This window comes from Gopherus flavomarginatus, chromosome 7, assembly GCF_025201925.1.
Source record: "Gopherus flavomarginatus isolate rGopFla2 chromosome 7, rGopFla2.mat.asm, whole genome shotgun sequence".
NCBI classification, from domain to species: domain Eukaryota; kingdom Metazoa; phylum Chordata; order Testudines; family Testudinidae; genus Gopherus; species Gopherus flavomarginatus.
This window is the reverse complement of record NC_066623.1, coordinates 61590693-61610968: the sequence shown is the minus strand read 5'-3', so window position 1 is coordinate 61610968 and position 20276 is coordinate 61590693. Positions and strand designations below refer to the sequence as shown.

Genomic DNA, 20276 nt, shown 5'->3' with positions numbered 1-20276 from the left:
AAACATGGGGCTAGTGAAGTGAGAAGAAGGCAGCAGCTGACAGGCATGGAGAGGATGAGAAAATGGAGACGTTGTGTTGGTTTCCACTTCCCCTCATTCTCCAACCCACCATCACTTACGTTTGCAGCCTTCAGGTCCGAATCCAAAGTGGTTGACCTCACATCTCTCACAGCGCTGCCCGGTGATGCCTGGTTGACACTCACACTGCCCTGTTTGTATGTCACAATGGCCATCGGTGGAACCCAGCGGATGGCAGTCGCACCTATTGAAGAAGATGATATTTCAAGTGACAATAAAAAAACCCAGCAAAAACAACAGGCTGCACTTTCACCTTTCATTTGAGGATCTCATAGGTCCTATGCAAGCAGTAAGCCTTACACCTCCCATGTGAGGTGGGTATTGCTGTGCCTGTCTCTGATGTGGAAAGCAAGGCACAGAAATTAACTGAACTGTGCAAGACCATGAAGGGACTGAGCTAGGAATGGGATCCAGAACCCACACCTATCAGTCTTCGCCTATAATCACAACATGGTTTCTATTTATAAATTACCCTTCTCTATAGAACCCTTATCAGGTCTGCTCTATGACTAATCCTCTCCTCCTGCCCTATCACTGTTATAGAAAATCCCATCCACCTGTTATGGATGCTGAAATCAGGGTTAAGTATGGACCCGTGTGCCCCCCTCCCCCCAAAAAACAAAAAAACAACCATACTCGCTGCCACAACTGTAGGCCAACCTCACCTGTCACAGCCACGTCCACTCTGTAGGTTGTAGAAACCAGGCTCACAGGTACTACAGTCCCTCTCGGTGACACGTGGCAGGCACTCACACTGTCCAGTTACTTGACTGCAGCTTGTCTGCTGGTTTACTGTGCCATAAGGATTACAACTGCAAGCTGCCAGAGATGGAAAGGGGAACATGTCCCCAGTAATTAGCAGAATACCAGCATTAGACAGGAGCCTCCAAACATGCCAGATAGCACATGAATCCAAATCTAAACTGCACCACCATAACACACTCAATGCCCACACTGTGTCAGGTCACTGGATAGGCTTACAGCATCTGCATTTTATCAAGCCAGAACCATCAGCATAGTATGAAATCTAGCACTGCAGCACCAAATCGGAATTCTGACATTTTCCCTATTATGATGTCAGGCCAAGACAGACCACAAAAGGGCAGATTTGTGGGGCCAAAACGTTCAATCATTCCAAGGATGTGCCAGTGAGACTAAGAAGGGGCACCTGTAGCCATGAAAAGGGTTCTGATTTTCATGTGAAACAGCTGAGAAAGGCACTTACCCTTGCATTTAACCTCAGGGCTGGAGGCTAAGGGGTTCCCAAAAAAACCATCTTTGCACCGATCACAGTAGAAGCCAGCTGTGTTGTAGATGCATTTCAGGCATTCCCCTGTCAAGCGGTTACAGTTCCCCACGGCATTGGGATCAATGTTGTCATTGCACTGGCAGAGACGGCAAAGCCTGGCAGGGCCATTTTCACCAAGTGGATCTCCAAAATAGCCGTCATCACATAGCTCACATCTTTTACCTAGGGGCAGGACAAACATACATGTCACAGTAGGCATCCAGTGATTACAAGGTAACCTGGATTCCCTTACAGCAGGGGTTCTCAGACTGGGGACTGGGACCCCTAAGGGGATCACAAGGTTCTTATAGGGGGGGGGGGGGTCACGAGCTGTCAGTCTCCACCCCAAACCTCGCTTTGCCTCCAGCATTTATAATGGTGTTAAATATATAAAAAGTGTTTTTAAATTTATAAGAGGGGGTTGCCCGCAGAGGCTCTCTATATGAAAGAGGTCACCAGTACAGAAGTTTGAGAACCACTACCCTACAGCCTCTCCTGCAAAGTGAGTCCCTCATCACTTTTTCCTCATCTGATATGAAGTGACCAGGAAGAGATCATGTTTCAAAGCACTACCTTGGAGGAGTCAGTCACAACCTCCAATAGTTAAAGCTACCTTTAGATTTCCAGTTAAACTGTGATTTAAAAACCTTTGTGTCACTCCGAAAATACTCTGATTAGTTCTTAAGAAACATGCCAATGAGATACTAATATACAACTTTCCACATATGGTTTTTCTCAATAATCTGTCCCCTTAAAAAGTCTAAAACAGAGTTTCTCAATCATTTGGGCACCGGAGACTCTCTTGTCCCTTCCTAAAGTGTGTCAGGGAGATCTCAGGGACAGGCGCTGGTCCACAGATCAGTCATTGAGAAACACAGGACTAAAAAGAACAAGAGTACTTGTGGCACCTTAGAGACTAAGAAATTTAGTTCAGCATGAGCTTTCGTGAGCTACAGCTCACTTCTTCGGATGCTGTAGCTCACGAAAGCTCATGCTGAAATAAATTTGTTAGTCTCTACGGTGTCACAAGTACTCCTGTTCTTTTTGCAGATACAGATTAACACGGCTGCTACTCTGAAACTGGACTAAAAAGTCACTAATTTTGCAATCTGCATGTTTGTCATAATTTTTGTGCCACTTTAATATCACAGTTCTCCGACCTGTCCCAGATGTCTCACGCTAGTTAATCTATACTCCAGCACAGACTAAGTTCCAAAATATAAAATACAAAAAATGACTGCCCTTATTAATTGTAACAACTGAGATCAGCTAAAGCAAGCAGACAGATATATGGACACTCAACACCCACTTCCATTACAGGAGGCTGCGATGCTGCAACAAGGACAGAAGACTCCATATAGAAGACAGCCCTGCAGTGACACTGGCTCCCCACCCTAGGCAGTTACTGATACACAGCTCAGCCCCTTGGTCTCCCTAGGCAGCACCTGACAAACTTTGTCCCCAGTTACTCCCTCGCTATAACTACCTGAGCTGTCAAACAGTTCAATACTCTCCCCCACTTCCCAATGTCACTGCTTCCCAAAGTCCTCCTACGATGTTAGTGGTGACCCTGATCTGTTGTACCTCTTTAAGATGGGGATGGAAGCCACAGAAGGTTTGGCAGACCGCCCCACACAAGCTAAAAGCTCTACTTCCCAGACAGCTCTTTCACATGCAAACCTCCCCCTTTCCCTTCCATCACATCACAAGCTCTTCATCATAAGTGGGGACACACTGGGAGGGAGGTGAGGGCAGCAGCATTACTTAAAGGGTTAACACCATCATCTGCTTTAAGATTTACTATTTAAAATAAGATACATATCTGTTGAGACATTTGGTTTAGGCTGTAAAAAACAATATGAATTTGTACATTAAGTTGCCCTGTCCTGATGAATCATTGCAACCTATGGCTTCCAAGGCAGAACAAACCTGCTGCAGCAAACAACATTCAATGTCTGCCAGACTGGCAGAGGGAAAATATGCTCTCTAATTTTATCCTGATTTGAACATAAAAATTCTCATGCCTGTTTTAGTGACTATCCCATTTTCCACCCAGCTCTACATGATTAACAGTGCTCAGTATCCGAAATTATCATGGCTCATGTATCCCAAGTATTTTCAGATTTTGCTCAGACTAAATCTCAATTTCTCCATTCAGGAAAGAGAAACATTTGGCTTCTTTTTAGTTCATAGAATCCCAAGAATTATGGCAACAAAGAGCTTGATACTAGTTACCAAGTTGTCTGCTAAGAAAAAAGCAACCACAAAATAAAGAAGGGATCAGGTCTGCTCATTTCTCTTCACTGTGCAAAGCAGCAGACCGGGTGTAAGAAGGCTCTCTCTGGGCAGGTGGGATGTGGAAGCTCTGAATAAAGAACACACCTGCGGTTCCAGCAGGACAGTTGGTGCACACCACCTCCTTAGTCTTGGGCACTATGGCGCAGCTCGAGCCCCCTGGACATGGACAAGGCTGACAGTCTGAGGGAATGCCTGTGGTTGCATCTCCGTAATACCCATCACTACACTTCTCACAGTGAGGGCCTGCCGTGTTATCTCTGCAGTCACAAGCACCTGTGGGTTTTGGAGGTGGGGTGGGTTTTTTTGGGGGGGGGTGGGGGAAGGCACAGAGGGGGAGGAGGGGAGAGAAAAATACCAGTGTATGTTTTTAATATTGTTCCAGTCACTTTCCCCATCCCATTCCTCACACAGAAAGAAAAAAAAATTAAAACAAAACAAAAAAAAATCAGATTTCCTCCTGCTGCCCCCCTCACCCCCAATCTTCCTCCTTACCAGTCTCTGGGTCACAGCTCTCACTGTGCCCATTACAGGTACACAGCACACACAGACTGTATGGCCCAAGGCTAGGTGTCTCCCTCCTATAACCTGAGGCACAGTGCTCGCAGAATTGCCCATGGTATCCAGCTGGGCAGGTACAGCTCTCCACCCAGGTTGCAGGGGTTCCTGGCTCAGGACGAGCGCTCACAATAGTGACATCATCCAGGTATCCAGCACCTGGAAAGAGGTTGGGAAGAGAAGCATTTAATTACCCACGCATGAAAAATGGTATGATATAAGCCCAATACAGTATATTTACACACAAGTCAGAGATAGACCACACAGTGTCGGAAGAGATGTGTTTGCTATTACTTCAGCAGCAAAGTCAGCAGTTGCTTAGGTTGATGTGAGAAGGATGCCAGGTAACCCAGAGAGAAGGCCAGAAAGCAGAGAGGGCAGTTCCCCATGGACGAGATACACAGGTATGTAGAGCTGGTAGCTTGTCAAACAGCCGTCACACAAAACATAGCAGGGTGCAAAGAACATGATTTGTGTAAATACATTTTGGCAGTAAAAATCATGCCTTGTGTGTGCACTGTTTATAGTTCCATTCAGAAACCAAGAATGGTTCCTAACCTTCCCTGTTACAAGAACAGACAGGCCCTGTATGCAGTGGATTCTTCATCAGAACCAGAGTCTCACAGTAAGAGAAAGATTAAACTACCTAGACATCCCTCTGCCCACTCTCTTTCGGGTTTTTCTCCTCCAAAGTCAATAAAAATATTCCACTTCAAACTCTTGTAGATTCCCAATCTAAAAAGTTATTACTTTTTTAAAAAATCTATATGTTTTAGCATGAAAATCTCTCAACGCTGTTCAAGGCCATCGATGTTGTCCCTAATCAGAGTCAGTTCCCACAGCACCTCCTTATGTGGAACTCCCACTGAAGTAGGTTGCCTGAGGAGGTTGTGAAGGCTAGGACTATAACAGCATTTAAAAGAGAACTGGATAAATTCATGGAGGTTAAGTCCATTAATGGCTATTAGCCAGGATGGGCAAGTAATGGTGTCCCTAGCCTCTGTCTGTCAGAGGGTGGGAATGGATGGCAGGAGAAAGATCACTTGATCATTACCTGTTAGGTTCACTCCCTCTGGGGCACCTGCATTGGCTACTGTCGGTAGACAGGATGCTGGGCTAGATGGACCGTTGGTCTGACCCAGTATGGCCATTCTTATGTTCTAAGTAAACAGAGGTTCTGTAAAATGGGGAGGTTTTGGGATCAGGCCCTTCCCACTTAGAACAATTATCTCTCATCGGTTTTGTGTTTTCCTGTCTCTTTCCTCATTACATTACAAGTGTAATAGCAGTAGAGTAGGTGCCACACTTGTTAAAGCAGGAGTGGCCAACCTGAGCCTGAGAAGGAGCCAGAATTTACCAATGTATGTTGCCAAAGAGCCACGCCACAGTAATACAACAGCAGCCCCTGCATCAGCTCTCCCCCCCTCCAGTGCCCTCTCCTCCCTCCCTGCACCTCCTGATCAGCTGTTTTGTGGTGTGCAGGAGGATGGGGGGGGGGGAGAAGAAGAGTATGGCAGGCTCAGGGGAGGGGATGGGAAGGGGTGGAGTGGGGACAGGCCTGTGGCAGAGCCAGGGGTTGAGCAGTGAGCACCCCCTGGCACATTGGAAAGTTGGCACCTGTTGCTCCAGCCCCGGAGTTGGTGCCTATACAAGGAGCCACATATTAACGTCTGAAGAGCCGCATGTGGCTCTGGAGCCACAGGTTGGCCACCCCTGTGTTAAAGAATCCTGGCATCTCTGCGACCACTTCCTTCAGAATTCTGGAGTGAATCTGGTCTGCTCTCAGATTTTCATTAATCAGGTCTATGCAGGGTCATGACAAAAATGCTAAAGTCATTTAAAAAAAAAAAAAAAAAAGCCTAAAGGAACAGAGACTGTGGATCCTTGGCCTCCTGCAGGGTATTCATATCACAGTGAGAGTAGGTACCCTGCAAGTGGCTCAGGAAACAAGATGTCATAAGCAGACTGATGCAAAGCATGAGTCATGGACTGACAACCAACCACCCTTAGATATTTATAATTAGGATCTGAAATATGCCAGCCACTGTCATTCTGCAGCAGTGAGATAATCTGCTCCTCTCCCATATACAGCAGTTGTGGAAACCACTCCATATCTCATCCCTAGACCCACTTTCCCAAGTAGTGGAATGACTCACTTTTCTCACTGTATGTCCCACGGATCTTGATAGAAGTCAAGTTGTAAAGCAGCTTCTGAAACTCAAATGGGGTAAGAGAAGGCCTCCACGGGTAATCTGTTGCTTCATGGAGCCTATGGAGACGAGGCATGAATCATTTTCTATGCTTACAGCTTTCACATGCTGATGGCTGTGCTCTTTCAATGGACCATTTGAGCAATTATGTGCTGTTACAACACATTTAGGATATAACTATGTAGTACTAGTAGGGCATATGCACTGCATTCATCTGATGGCATGATTGTTAATTCTATTTTGAAAAAAACAACCTTAACAGTTCTGGTTTTCTTACTGTGCCTTCTGAGAACACTGTCCACCCCAGGCTAGATTCCTGTTACAGCAATTACTCTCCTTCCTCCACAGTCAGCCCCAACTCTTTTCATGTTACAGGGAACACTCACTCACCTGAAGGCATACTTCACTGTGTTCTCGCTAGGATAGGAATTGCCCTGAGCAATAAGAGGCACAGATATTCTAAGCCCAGCCCCTTCAAGCACCAGGTCCTCTGCAGAGAGACGAGTGTCCCGCCTATCCACCCGAAAGGAGAAGGTCAGATTTTGAGCATAACTCAAAACCTGGTTGCCCAAAAACTTGCCTGAAACAGAAACAAAACTCTTATAATTAGGGGCAGAAAAGTGAAGATTTACTATATGATAACATGGTAAATTTTTAGAGAGAACCTTGTCTCTAACCCTACTTACCAGGTGCAATGAAATAGATAGGGAAATAGCTGTCTGAGATAACAGAGATGTCTTGGGTTTCCGCACTCCACTGGAGTAAAATTTCAGAGCCATCTCGCTGTTCAGCACGCCACTCTTCCTCCCCTGAAATACAGATTTACTAGGGGAAATGCTCTATAAGATATATACTGTGACGTTGCACTGCATATGTTTTATGAAAATATGTATATAAGTGTGAATATAATGTAACTGGAATGCAAAAGGTCTCTTGTAAGGTATCATTACAAAGCTTATAATCTACTGAGTGCGATCATCCTATTTGTATGAATGTATCATTCTTGTATCAAACTAGAAATATGAAGTACTACTCGGAAGTCCTATTGTAATTATGTAAAAAGTGTGGGCCATTAAGGGTGGCTTAGGATCTTGATGGCTCCCATTAACTAAAACAATTGGTTGTAAATGGTTCTGTTTACCTGTAAGCCTTCCGAAAGAATGGAGGTTTGGGGTCTCACAGGACATGTCACCTGGTACTGTAATCCATCTTAAACCTGGTGCTTTTCAATTTAGAAGGAGGGGTGGGGACCCAGAGAGACAAAAGATTCCCGCCTTGTGCCAAAGCTATAAAAGGGGGTGGAACAGAACAAAGCGGGCTGGCAGTCATGAGAAAACCCCTAGTTACTACCTGAGTTGGAACTAACAAAAACTGTAGCAGGGGAAAAGATTGGGCCCAGACTATGAAGGAGCCTAGTCTGTGAAAGCAGTTTATTGGAACATCTGAGGGTGAGATTTACAGGTATTCGGTTTCTTAAATCTATTAAGCTTAGACTTGCGTGTTTTGTTTTATTTTGCTTGGTAACTTACTTTGTTCCGCCTGTTATTGCTTGAAACCACTTAAATCCTATTTTTTATACTTAATAAAATCACGTTTGTTTCTTAATTAACCCAGAGTAAGCGATTAATACCTGGGGGAGCAAACAGCTGTGCATCTCTCTCTATTGGTGTTATAGAGGGTAGGCAATTTATGAGTTTCTGTATAAGCTTTATATAGAATAAAGCAGATTTATTTGGGGTTTGGATCCCACTGGAAGCTGGGTGTCTGGGTGCTGGAGACAGGTGACTTGCTGAGCAGTTTTTGGTTACAGTCTACAGCTCTGGGGGCATGGGCCAGATTGGGGTCTGTGCTGCAGCAGACAAGCACGTCTGGCTCAACAAGGCAGGGTTCTGGAGTCCCAAGCTGGCAGTGGAAAACAGGCTCAGAGGTAATTTCAGCAATCAGGTGACAGTCCCAAGGAGCTCTCTCTGACCAGACCCGTCACAGATACCATATCACGCATGGAACACAATGTGTCACCCAGGGAATTTCTAGCTTACATTTTATGCACTGGTGTTAACATGCTTTAGGAAGTTTGTGTCATTGTTTCCACCCTTTTACAAAGAGAAACTGCTATGTTACCAGTTCAACCCAGAACCTACGAAGTGCTAACTTCACACATATTATGCCCACCATTTTCTCTAACTTTCAAAGAGCAGAGGTTTTAAACTGCTCTATCACCAGAAAAAACGTAATACTAAGTAGGGATGGGAGAACTACAAATATCTGGGGTTTTGTGAAATTTGTAGAGACTTTCATACTTGGAAGTTCAGGCTTCCATAAAACATGTTTTTGTTTTCCAGAGGAATTTTAATAAAGGAACATGATTTCCAAGCTACATAGCAGCCCATACAGCTTACTGCTGCAGGAAAGCAAAAAGAGATTGTACGAAAAGTGATTCTTGCCCTGATTCTAGGACTACCAATGAAAACAACAGGAAGCAGCCAGAAGGTACATTTTGCCAAAATCACACTGAACTCAAAACCCAAGAGCTGTTATATTATAAAGTTCAGAAGCCCAAACGGCTTCTCCCAGCTGCCGGCATTAAACGTGAAGAGAAATGTTTACATCCTCAGTACACATATACGTTAAAACATTTCAAACCTAGATGCCTAAAGTCATGCACCTAAATTCATATTTGGCCACCTAAAAAAACCTGATGTTTGAAGATGCTGAGCATCTCCTATTGACTTTAATGTGTATTGTAGGTACTCAGCACTTCTGAAAGTGATGCTACATATTTAGGTACCTACGGTTTGAATGCTTTGGCTACAGTAACCCAGCACAGGGAAAGGGGAAGAGGAGCAGAAGGAAAGCGTTAATTTTTAGACTGAAGTCCATAGCACAGCCTTGAAGTCAAAGGAAGATCTGTCCTTACCAGTCTGGAAGTTGGAGACGATGCTGTAGATACTGTAGCCAACGGCATTGGTGCAGACCGAGGAGTGACCAAAACAGAAGCAAGGGGTGCATCCCCTCGGATTGGCTGGATCCAGATTGAAAAATCCAGGTTTACATCTAAAAATGAGCAAGAGTAAGAAGTTATTTTCTTCATCTTTTTTCAAAACACACAGCGACCAAGAATACTCCTGAGACATATGCAACAGAGCTATTGAAAGGGCAAGTCACCTCTCACAGTGGAATCCCTCCACGTTGTCCTTGCAGGTACATCGTCCTGTTTCAATACTACAGTCATCTATGCTGCCAGCAGGATTGCATGAACACAGCCTGATGGAGACAGTGGAGAGGAGAAAGAAACCCATTGAGAACTGGGTACAGAAACCAGAAGAGAAGAAAGTTTACAGGAAAATTCACACACTCCCCTCTTGAGCAGTAGCTCCTTCACCTTCTATTTTAACTACAGGAAAAGAATCCCTTACCTGCACCCAGCCTCTGAGAGGGAATGGAACCCTGGCTGGCATCGGTCACATTTATCTCCCATCACACCTGGTTTGCAGCTGCACCGGCCATAGTTATCACATTGAGTGCTGAGAGAGCCTACGGGAACAGGAGAAAAAAGGAAACTTTAATAGAGTGTGTGATTACATTAGCTGTTGCAGATCAAACTGTGTGCTAAGCGAGCTTTGGGGGATATGCTGGGAGGGGAACAGAAGAACAGTGATGTGTCACTCCAAGGTCTGGAATGAAAAACTTGCCAAGAGCCTAAGGGCATCATCTGATTTCCACGATGGTTCATAAACGTGTATCTCCCATGACATCACTCAAATGATATCTTTACATCTGTGCATCCGAAATAAAGCTGTACTGACCTTGCACTTGTTTTGCTTCCCCTTCCATTTTCCTCAATCCCATTTCCCACTTCTATTCTCATTTTCTCCTTGTACCATTTTCGCTCCTTTCCATTACGTTTTCTCCCTTCTGTCTCTTCCATTCTCACTGTTATCTCTGCATCTCCAGTTTATCTCATGCCTTCTCATTATCCTTCCCTAAGTACAACACACTCAGTCTTCTTTTCCCCACCCTCCTTTTCCCAAGTCTCTTCTCTGCACCCCAATCATCATTTCCCCCTTTGCCTAGGTACCCCCTCATTAGTTCCCTTCACACACAGATTTTCTTCCTTAGTACTCCCACTTCTCTGCCTTCTTAAGCCCCACCAAGTCTACAAGTGCTGCTAGCTCACACACAGATAATACCCAATAGGCCCCCTCTCCTAGCCCATGCTCGGTGGCAGACTGTCTACATGTAGGTTTCCTTTTTTCAGCCAGCCTGGGTTCTCCCCAACTTTCCTGTATTGCAAGATAGGCTCCTGAGCATGGGCTGTTCTTGGCCAGGTCAGCCTTCTCTTTTGCTGTCTGTGGTCAGGGAGTGAGCTCCTAAAGGACACAGTGCTGGAACAGCTCAAACTTCTCCTCCTCCCTATCAGGAGGCCAGATGACAAGAGCAGTGAGAAGGAACACTTGGCCCCACATAGCTCACATGCCCTCCGTCATACTGGTACAATTTAAATGCTAAGAAACCGCTATACATCACACTGATAGACTTTGAATGCTAAATCTAATAGTATTGAGGAGGATTGGTAGAGGAACACATGACCTCTAACAGACTCCAAAGCAAGCCTCACATTCGTAGCAAGGAATTGTCTTAAAGCTATGTTTTATAAAATTGCATGTGAATGAAAATTTTGACCTTTTTTTCCTCCCCCCCCTTGTGAAACGGACACAAACATGCTCCTTGAGTTTGGTCCTGAAGACACAGTTTACTCAGTTTCTTTAACTCTTTGAAGACAGAATGTTTTCTCCCAGGTATTTATTTGGCTAGCAGCCTGGGAAAATGTCAGTGTTCTACGGGCTAATAAGTGAACCAATATGTAATTTAATGCAACTTTTTATGTATAAAAAGGAATGGTTTCTGCCTTCCATTTCAGGCTGCACTAAAAGGCTGTATGTAACAGCAAGTGAAACAATTATAAGAGGATTAAACCAGACAGAATAATTAAGAGTGAAGGACTCATAAAACCTTTCCCATATACAGTCAAAGTTCAAACTCCCTGTGTGATCCAGTCTATAATTGTTTATAAAAACATTATGTAGATAAAAATATCATCCTAAAATCAACTCCACACACTTTTAATACACACTGGATGCCAGCATACCGTGGGCTACAAGTCAAGGGCTTAGTATTAAGTTATAAAGACCTTTGTAATTTGCCCCTACATACCTGAGCAATCACCTCGCTTCCCATGTCTGTACTTAGCATTTACAGTTGGCCTGACTTGATTGTAACATAAGGCCCAGGGAAAGTTTGGGATGGAGGCAGGGAAGAAAAGGATATGGGCTGCCTTTCTTGGTCAAAAGTTTTTTGAATGTGGAACTTCCCTTCCGGAGTTCATAGGGAGATCGTGCTTGGAACATGCTCTCAAGGCAGCTAGTGAGGGACTGTACCAGACCTAATTTATTTCAGCTGGTCTATTTTGGATTATCAGCTCTTACCTTAGCTTCCACTACCTTTTTGCTTTCCCCATTCCTCTTATTACTTGTCGGATTGATCCCTATACAGATCAGGTAAGTTGCTTGACTACCATTAATTTGTTCTTATGACAGAAATTCCCCCCCCTTCCCCCCAAAAAAAAATCCAGTAGAGTATTTTGACTTTCCTTTAAAAGAGTTTTTTTTAAAGTTTGTTTAGTTCATATTTTATGGTGCTTAGATACACTACCACAAATGTCTTATTTCATTCACCCTTTAATAAAACAAGGTATTCAAACTGTTGCTTTTGGATACCTAGATGATTTGAAAAAATTCTGCTGGACTGCAACAGCTCCGAAGTTCCACTTACTGGGTATGTCCAGGGCCTTGCCTATGTTATAATATACAGAAAAAGCCTTCTAGAATGCATTTGAAAAGGAACTATTGTATATGCATTGTATCTGCTTAAAGTCTACGATCTTAGCTGCTGTGCATTTTCCTTGAAGCAATCAGATCAAACTATGAGCAGGTTACTTAACAATTTTAAGTTGAAATAGTATCTGTTGGAGAGAGGGACAGCTCAGTGGGTTGAGCATTGGCCTGCTAAACCCAGGGTTATGAATTCAATCCTCAAGGGGGCCATTTAGAGATCTGGGACAAAAATCCGTCTGGGGATTAGTCCTGCTCTGAGCAGGGGTTAGATAGATGAACTTCTGAGGTCCCTTCTAACCCTGATATTCTACGTTGTGCACTTTTTTTTAAAGTTTACAGGAGGGAAGATTCTGCATCCTGACTTACCAACAGCGTTACAGTTACATGGTAGACATCTTTCCTCACTTCCAAGGCGGTAGAAGTTCTCCCGGCACCTTTCACAGTTGGCACCATCAGTGTTATCCAAGCAGCCGATGCAGTGACCACCATGGCCCGTGGAGCGGTATAGCTCAGCATCAAAGTAACACTCCTGTGACCGCCCATTGCAGTTACAGGCTGTGGGAAAAAGCACAAGGTTAAATCAGTTCCTATCCATAGGAAGGTATCCTACTCTCACCTACAATACTAGACCTGCCCCAGAAATAAGGTGTAGGAAAGTCAGCAGAAGAGTAATTGACCCAGGAGAAGATGTACATGATTATTATATCAGAGAGCAATGCAACAAAAACAAAATGAGTTAGAAATTAATCTGAGGTGAAGGAAAAGCAGATGTCAAAGAGTCAGAGAGGTTTTGTCAGTGTGTGATAGGGATGCAGGTACTGCTGGTACACACAGACTTAATCAGCAAGATGGAATCTAAACAACGCTGCACTTGCCACTCCAATCAATGAAAACAGCAGCACAGCCAGAAGTATTTGGTTTCCTTCCCTCTGCTAGATGGAAGAAACTAGTCTTAACAAACACTCTGCTGAAAAAACACTGCTTTCTACGTATGTCAGGAGGAATACTACAGTTTCCATGCTGCTCCCTTGCCAGCTGGGCTACAGCTTTCCACCCTTCCTGCTGCCTTCCCACACAATAATGCTATTTCAGGCATGCAAAACAGTGAGAGAAGATAACAGTGACACAAGCCTTCCAGAAAGTCCTGTGAGAAAAGTTTCTTCTCCCTCTCATGCAGAGAGATTTTTATGTCTAGGAAGTGAGGTAGACAAGACATTGGTTTCATTGGGCTGTCAACTGAAGTCACAGGACTTGTATCAACAGCTGGGACCTTTTAATACTAATATACGGACAGACAGGAAGAAGGCTCCTATCTGAAAGTCTTCCACCATCCACCCTCGTAAGTAAACTATGAGGTGCAATAGCTCCTAACAGAAGACCGCACAAATAAACTGACTTGCTTTTTGGAGATACATTAGAATTACTGCACCTTTGCAATAGTCTAGACCGGGATGAAGTCTGAGTATATTCTGGAGATGAAGGACTCTGACTGCAAAGGGAAGAGGTCACTGAATGCTAACTGAACTCTTCAGTTAAAAGGCCACTGCATTCATTAGGACCTGCAGTATGCTGCACACCAGAAACAATCCCATTTCTTTTTCTTCTGTGGGCCCTTTAAGCACCATGTCCATATAATTTTGTGGTGGGCACCTACTATATGAAGCAATTCTATTGGGGGGAGGGATAGCTCAGTGGTTTGAGCATTGGCCTGCTAAACCCAGGGTTGTGAGTTCAATCCTTGAGGGGGTCATTTAAGGAACAGGGGTAAAAATCTGTCTGGGGATTGGTCCTGCTTTGAGCAGGGGGTTGGACTAGATGACCTCCTGAGGTCCCTTCCAACCCTAATATTCTATGATCTATTCTCCAGCAGATGTTCTACTATAAGAACACACCCCTTGTTAGGGATCTGTCAGCGATACTGGTGGAGTTTGGATGGGAGTTTCTAGCAATTCTGTGAAGTATTTCTACTGATAAGCACAAGACTCAGCCTTCAGATATCATTCTGCACCCTATTTCCAGAAGCTAAGCAATCTTCTGCTTCATGGTAATGGAGTTCAGAGCTACGTCATTATTGTTTTCATTAAGAACCATGAGACACTCGGGCATATTTCTTTGGGTCCTCCTGAGGAAGAATGGCACACAAATCTTTGTTAGTGTAAAATAACTTATGCTGAATTAGGATGCCATGAAGGACCAAAAGAAAAAAAAAGGTTACCCACCTTTTAGTAACTGTTGTTCTTCGAGAAGTGTTGTTCATGTCCATTCCAAGTAGATGTGCATGTGCCGCGTGCACGCCAGCCGGAAGATTTTCCCCCAGCAGCGTCCGTAGGGTCGGCTCGGGCGCCCCCTAGAGTGGTGCCACCACGGCGCCCTATAAAGGAGCCCGCCGACCCTCCACCCCCTCAGTTCCTTCTTGCTGGCACTCCGACAGAGGGGCAGGAGGGTGGGTGTTGGAATGAACATGAACAACACATCTCGAAGAACAACAGTTACTAAAAGGTGGGTAACCGTTTTTTCTTCTTCGAGTGGTTGTTCATGTCCATTCCAAGTAGGTGACTCACAAGCCTAACCTTAGGAGGTGGGGTCGGAGACCACTGCTGACTGGAGTACTGCGCGACCAAAGGCTGCATCATCCCTAGCCTGGTGCATGATGGCAGTGAGACAAGAATGTGTGGATGGAGGATCACGTGGCCGCTCTACAAATCTCCTGAGTCGGAACCTGAGCCAGGAACGCCGCAGAGGAGGCCTGCGCCCTAGTGGAGTGGGTCGTGACCGGGGGGGACAGGGGTCTTCGCAATACGGTAGCATTCCCCGATGCAGGTCACGATCCACGAAGAGATTCGCTGAGAGGAGACCGGGAGCCCCTTCATCTTTTCTGCCACTGTGACAAAGAGCTGAGTCGAGCGTCTGAACGGCTTGGTACGCTCTATGCAAAAAGCCAAGGCCCTGTGGACATCCAGGGAGTGTAGCCTCCGCTCTTCGCTGGAGGCGTGTGGGTTCGGGTAAAACACTGGGAGAAAGATATCTTGGACCATGTGGAACTGTGAAATGACCTTGGGTAGGAAAGCCGGATGAGGTCTAAGTTGGACCTTGTCCTTGCAGAAGACTGTGTACGGGGGCTCAGATGTTAACCCTTGAAGCTCCGACACCTGTCGGGCTGAGGTGATGGCCACCAGGAAGGTGGTCTTGTATGACAGGTACAGCAGGGAGCACGAGATCAGACGCTCAAAGGGAGGCCCCGAGAGGATGGAGAAGACCAGATTCAGGTCCCAAGCAGGGGTCGGTTGATGCACATGCGGGAAGAGCCTGCCCATACCCTTGAGGAAAAGCCCAACCAGTGGATTCGCAAACACTGAGGTACCCCCCTCTCCCGGACGAAAAGCAGATATGGCCGCCAAGTGTACGCGAATGGAGGAAAGGGAGAGGCCCAGTTGTCTTAGGTGAAGCAAATAGTCAAGGACAGTGGGGATTGGAACCCCCAGTGGGTCGTGACCCCACTGACCTGGCCAGATGGAGAAATGCTTCCATTTAGCCAGGTAGGTGGCCCTAGTTGATGGTTTCCTGCTACACAGCAGCACCTGCCTGACCTGCTGGGAGCATTGCATCTCCACCGGGTTCAGCCATGGAGCATCCAGGCTGTGAGGTGAAGGGACTCGAGGTTCGGATGGCGGAGGGAGCCCCGGTCCTGCGTGATCAGGTCTGGGAGTAGGGGCAGCATCAGGGGCGCCTGAACTGACGTGCAGGAGTGACGTGTACCAATGCTGGTGTGGTCACGCCGGAGCTATCAGTATTACCTTGGCATGATCCCTGCGAATCTTTAAAAGCACTCTGTGTATCAGGGGGATCGGAGGAAAGGCATAGAGCAGACTGTCCTCCCATTGCTGAAAAAAGGCGTCCAACAGACACCGCCGACTGCGGCCCAGGAGGGAGCATAACCGTCGGCACTTCCTGTTTTCGCTTGAAACAAACAGGTCTCACCAGGGAAAGCCCCAGAGCTGGAAAACTGAGCACACCATGTCCTATTGGAGCGACCACTCGTGACTCTGGAACGAGCGGCTGAGGGTGTCCGCCAAACCTTTTTGCTCCCCTGGAAGATAGAATGCCGTCAGGTGAGTGGCATTGTGAACGCAGAAATCCCACAGTGTGAGGGCTTCCCTGCAGAGGGGAGAGGAGCATGCACCCCCGTTTGTTGATATAAAAGACTGCTGCCGTGTTGTCCAAAAGAACAGTCCGAAAGGTCAAACATGCCAAGCGGACTGCTCTCAGCTCCCTGACGTTGATATGCAACTCGAGGTCCTCCAGCGACCACAAGCCCTGCGTCCTGAGGCATCCCAGGTGCGCTCCCCAACCTCGACCCGAGGCATCTGTCACCAGGGAGAGGGAGGGCTGCGGGGCAGCAAAGAGAATACCCATGCAGACTTCCTGAGGGTTGAGCCACCACTGCAGCGAGAGCAGCACCAAGCAGGGAATGAACACCACTGAGTCCAGGGGGTCCCTGACTGGGTGATAAACTGTGGCCAACCAGGACTGCAGCGGGCGAAGCCAGAGTCTGGTGTGGACCACCACATAGGTGCATGTCACCATGTGGCCCAACAGCCAGAGGCAAACTCACGCCGTGGTAACCAGGGCGCGGTGCAGTCTGAGGATGAGCTCGGAAATTGCATGGAACCTGGACTCCAGCAGATACACTTTGGCGTGTGTGGAGTCCAGAACCGCTCCTATTAACTCTATTTGTTGCGTCGGAGACAGGATGGATTTGGCTTCGTTCAAGAGGAGGCCAAGATCGAGAAAGGTCCGCCTGATGAACAGCATCTGGGTCTCTACTTGCTCCTTGGAGTGGCCCTTTATGAGCCAATTGTCCAGGTAGGGGAATACCTGGATGCCCCGCCTGTGCAGGAAGGCCGCCACAACAGCCATGCACTTCGTGAAGACCCTAGGAGCAGCTGACAGGCCAAACGGGAGCACCGTGAACTGCAGATGGACGTCGGCCACAAAGAACATGAGGTACAGACGGTGTCGGGGAATTATGGCAATGTTGAAACAGGCGTCATTCAAGTCGAGGGCGGCATACCAATCTCCTGGATCCAGGGAGGGAATGATCAAGGACAGGGAGACCATGCGGAACTTGAGTTTTCTCACAAACTTGTTCAGCAGCCGCAAGTCCAGGATGGCTCTCAGGCCCCCTTTCACCTTCGGTATAAGGAAATACCGGGAGTAGATGCCTTTGCCCCTGAACTCCCCCGGGACTTCCTCCACCGCCCCTGCCTCCGTGAAGGACTTCACTTCTTGAACTAGAAGTTGCTCATGAGAAGGGTCCCTGAAGAGGGACAGGGAGGGGGGTTGGTAGGGCGGGAAGGAGGAGAACTGGATAGAATATCCCCTCTCTACCATGCGGAGCACCCATTTGTCCGACGTAATTCTGGACCAGGCACAGCAGAAGTGGGACAGACGTGATCCAAAGGTAGGGGTGGAAGGATCCAGAGTCTCGATTGGTAGGTCGCCCTCGACCGTACCATCAAATAGGGGGTCTAGGCCCAGATGGTGGTCTCGATTGGCCAGACGTCTGGCCAGAGGGGTGACGCTGGTGATGCCTCTTGCCATTTCTGCCCCGCCTGCGCCCCAGCTCCTGGCGAGCCTGTGGCTAGTACGGGAGAGGGGCCGCCTGCGGACTAAATTGTCCGCGCTAGGTCGCGGGGGTATGCAAGCCCAGCAAGCGAAGCATGGCCCTTGAGTCCTTTAGACTATGGAGACGTTTGTCCGTTTTCTCTGAAAACAGCATCTGCCCTTCGAAGGGAAGGTCTTGAATCGTCTGCTGGACCTCATAGGGCAGGCCCGAGACCTGGAGCCAGGCGCCCCGCCGCATGACCAGGCCTGTGGCCAGGGTGCGCGAGGCTGAGTCCGCCGCATCTAAGGCGGCCTGGAGGGAGGCTCAAGAGATCAGTTTGCCCTCCTCCACTAGGGCCGAAAACTCTGATCTCGAGTCCTGGGGAAGGAGCTCCGCAAACTTCGACATGACCGAACACATGTTGTGGCCATATCGGCTTACTATTGCCTGTTGATTGGCAATGCGGAGTTGGAGTCCTCCTGTGGCGTACTTCTTCCTGCCAAAGAGCTCAAGTCTTTTTGCGTCTCTGCTCTTTGTTGTTGACCCCTGAAAACCTTGACGCTCCCGCTGGTTAGCCGCATCTACTACTAGGGAGTCCGGGGGGGGCGGGGGGTGGATGTACAGGTGTTCGTGCCCTTTAGAGGGGACCAAGTAGAGCCGCTCTGTCCTCTTGGCAAAAGGGGCCAGTGAGGCTGGTGTTTGCCATAAGGTGCAGGACGTATCCGCTGTGGTCTTTATCAGCGGGAGGGCCACCCTGGATGGCCCTGAGGGAGCCTGGATGTCCACTACAGGGTCCGTGTCCACCTCGATTTCCTCCGCTTGGATTGCTAGGCTCCGAGCAGCTTGCTGAAGCAATTGTTGGAGGATTCGAGTGTCCTCTAGGGCCGGTGCTGCAGCCGTGCCCGAGACCGCCTAGTCCGAGGAGGATGACGAGGAGATTACATGGAGCGGCCCTTCCTCCGGTGCATGCGGCCCCTCAGGGTCTTGCAGCATACGGTATTGAGGTTGCGGTGCGGGTTCCGAGTCTAAATGCGGCAACACAGCCGGTACCGGGGTCGCCAGTGAACAGCTTGGCGTATCATGCGGTGTCGGCGGAGCCCGAACTGAAGCCGCTGTCAGTGCTGCTGCTCGGGTAGGGGGTGCTGAACTTGACAATGGCAAGCCTCTGCTCGGCGACGGTGCTGGTGGGGTAGGCAGCTGCGCTGGGGCCACCGACATCGAGGCCGACCGCAATCGAGGACCAAACGCCTAGCCTATTGACTGATGGTAGGCCCAGGGAGTCCAAAACGGCCACCGCGGGTAACGCTGGTGGCTCGCCCCCGACACCGATCTCCTGCCCCGCGACCTGATGGAGCAATAGGAGTCTGCCTCTGAGTCTGAGGTCTCTGAGTATGAGGACCTGGGGGGAGCAGCTCCCGGTGCCAAAGAAGAGCGTTGCCGAGGCGATGGGGAGCTTCTCATCTGGTCCGGTGCCGCCTTCACAGCGCGGTGCGGGGAGGGAGGCGACAGCATGGCTGGCTTGCCTCTAGATTGTACTGCGGACAACAGTAGGCAACTCCCTAGCATGCGGGGAGGCCGGTGCCGGGAGACCCATCAGGTCTGAGGTGGCCTTGAATGCCTCCAGCGTCGACAGGGGGCATATGTCTCCGCTGAGGTCCGGGGAATTAGGCTGGTCTGGACTTGACCGCCCTTTCTGTGGTGCAGGAGCCAATGGAACCGCCGAGGGCTGTAGCCCAGCCTGTCCGCTTAGCCCCGCGGACGGAGTCGGCCTCGGATCCTGGTGGGGAGACCAATCCCTCACTGGCTTCTTTCTCTTGGCGGGCGCCGGCAAAGGTGAGCGGTGCTGCACTGAGGCCAATTTCCTATGACTCGACTCCATCTGGTGCAGGGTTTTGGATGACGTGGGCTGGGCCCTAAGTCCTGATGCCGGTGCCGGGGCACTGTGCACTGAGGATGACGTGCTGGGCCCCGCCTCGGCCATTTCTGGGTCCGAGGGTGGTCGCAGTGCCACCTCCATCAGGAGGACTCTAAGTCTTTGAGCCCTGTCCTTAAGAGTTCACGGGCGGAAGCCTCTACAGATAAGAGCACCGGTCTTTTTGGTGGCTCTCTCTGAGGCACTTCAAACATGCAGAGTGCGGGTCACTCTTGGGCATCAATTTTCCGCAGTCCTTGCAGAGTTTGAACCCGGGGGACCAGGGCATGCCCCAGGGGGCGACGAAGACTCTTGGGGGGGCCCCCTCAACTACAAAAACTATATACAAAGATCTATCTAACTAACTATAATATAATTGAACACATGGACTAAACAGTAAGGATAGGACACTGCCAAATTGCTACTCAAGAGAAGT

The 20276-nt window shown here is 48.1% G+C and overlaps 1 protein-coding gene across 1 annotated transcript in view; it reads right to left on the bottom strand.

The window, feature by feature from the left end:
- The window catches only part of LAMC1 (laminin subunit gamma 1), a 146394-nt gene that overhangs the window by 22056 nt on the left and 104062 nt on the right, over positions 1-20276 (bottom strand). Inside the window, exons 5-16 of the mRNA XM_050963690.1 lie at positions 12690-12878; positions 9846-9963; positions 9595-9693; positions 9347-9483; positions 7116-7238; positions 6820-7009; positions 6376-6488; positions 4157-4378; positions 3749-3937; positions 1304-1549; positions 744-897; positions 120-262 (exon numbers count right to left, since the gene is read on the bottom strand). Coding sequence (XP_050819647.1) covers positions 120-262; positions 744-897; positions 1304-1549; positions 3749-3937; positions 4157-4378; positions 6376-6488; positions 6820-7009; positions 7116-7238; positions 9347-9483; positions 9595-9693; positions 9846-9963; positions 12690-12878 — 1923 coding nt within the window. The remainder of the gene's footprint in view (positions 1-119; positions 263-743; positions 898-1303; positions 1550-3748; positions 3938-4156; positions 4379-6375; positions 6489-6819; positions 7010-7115; positions 7239-9346; positions 9484-9594; positions 9694-9845; positions 9964-12689; positions 12879-20276) is intronic.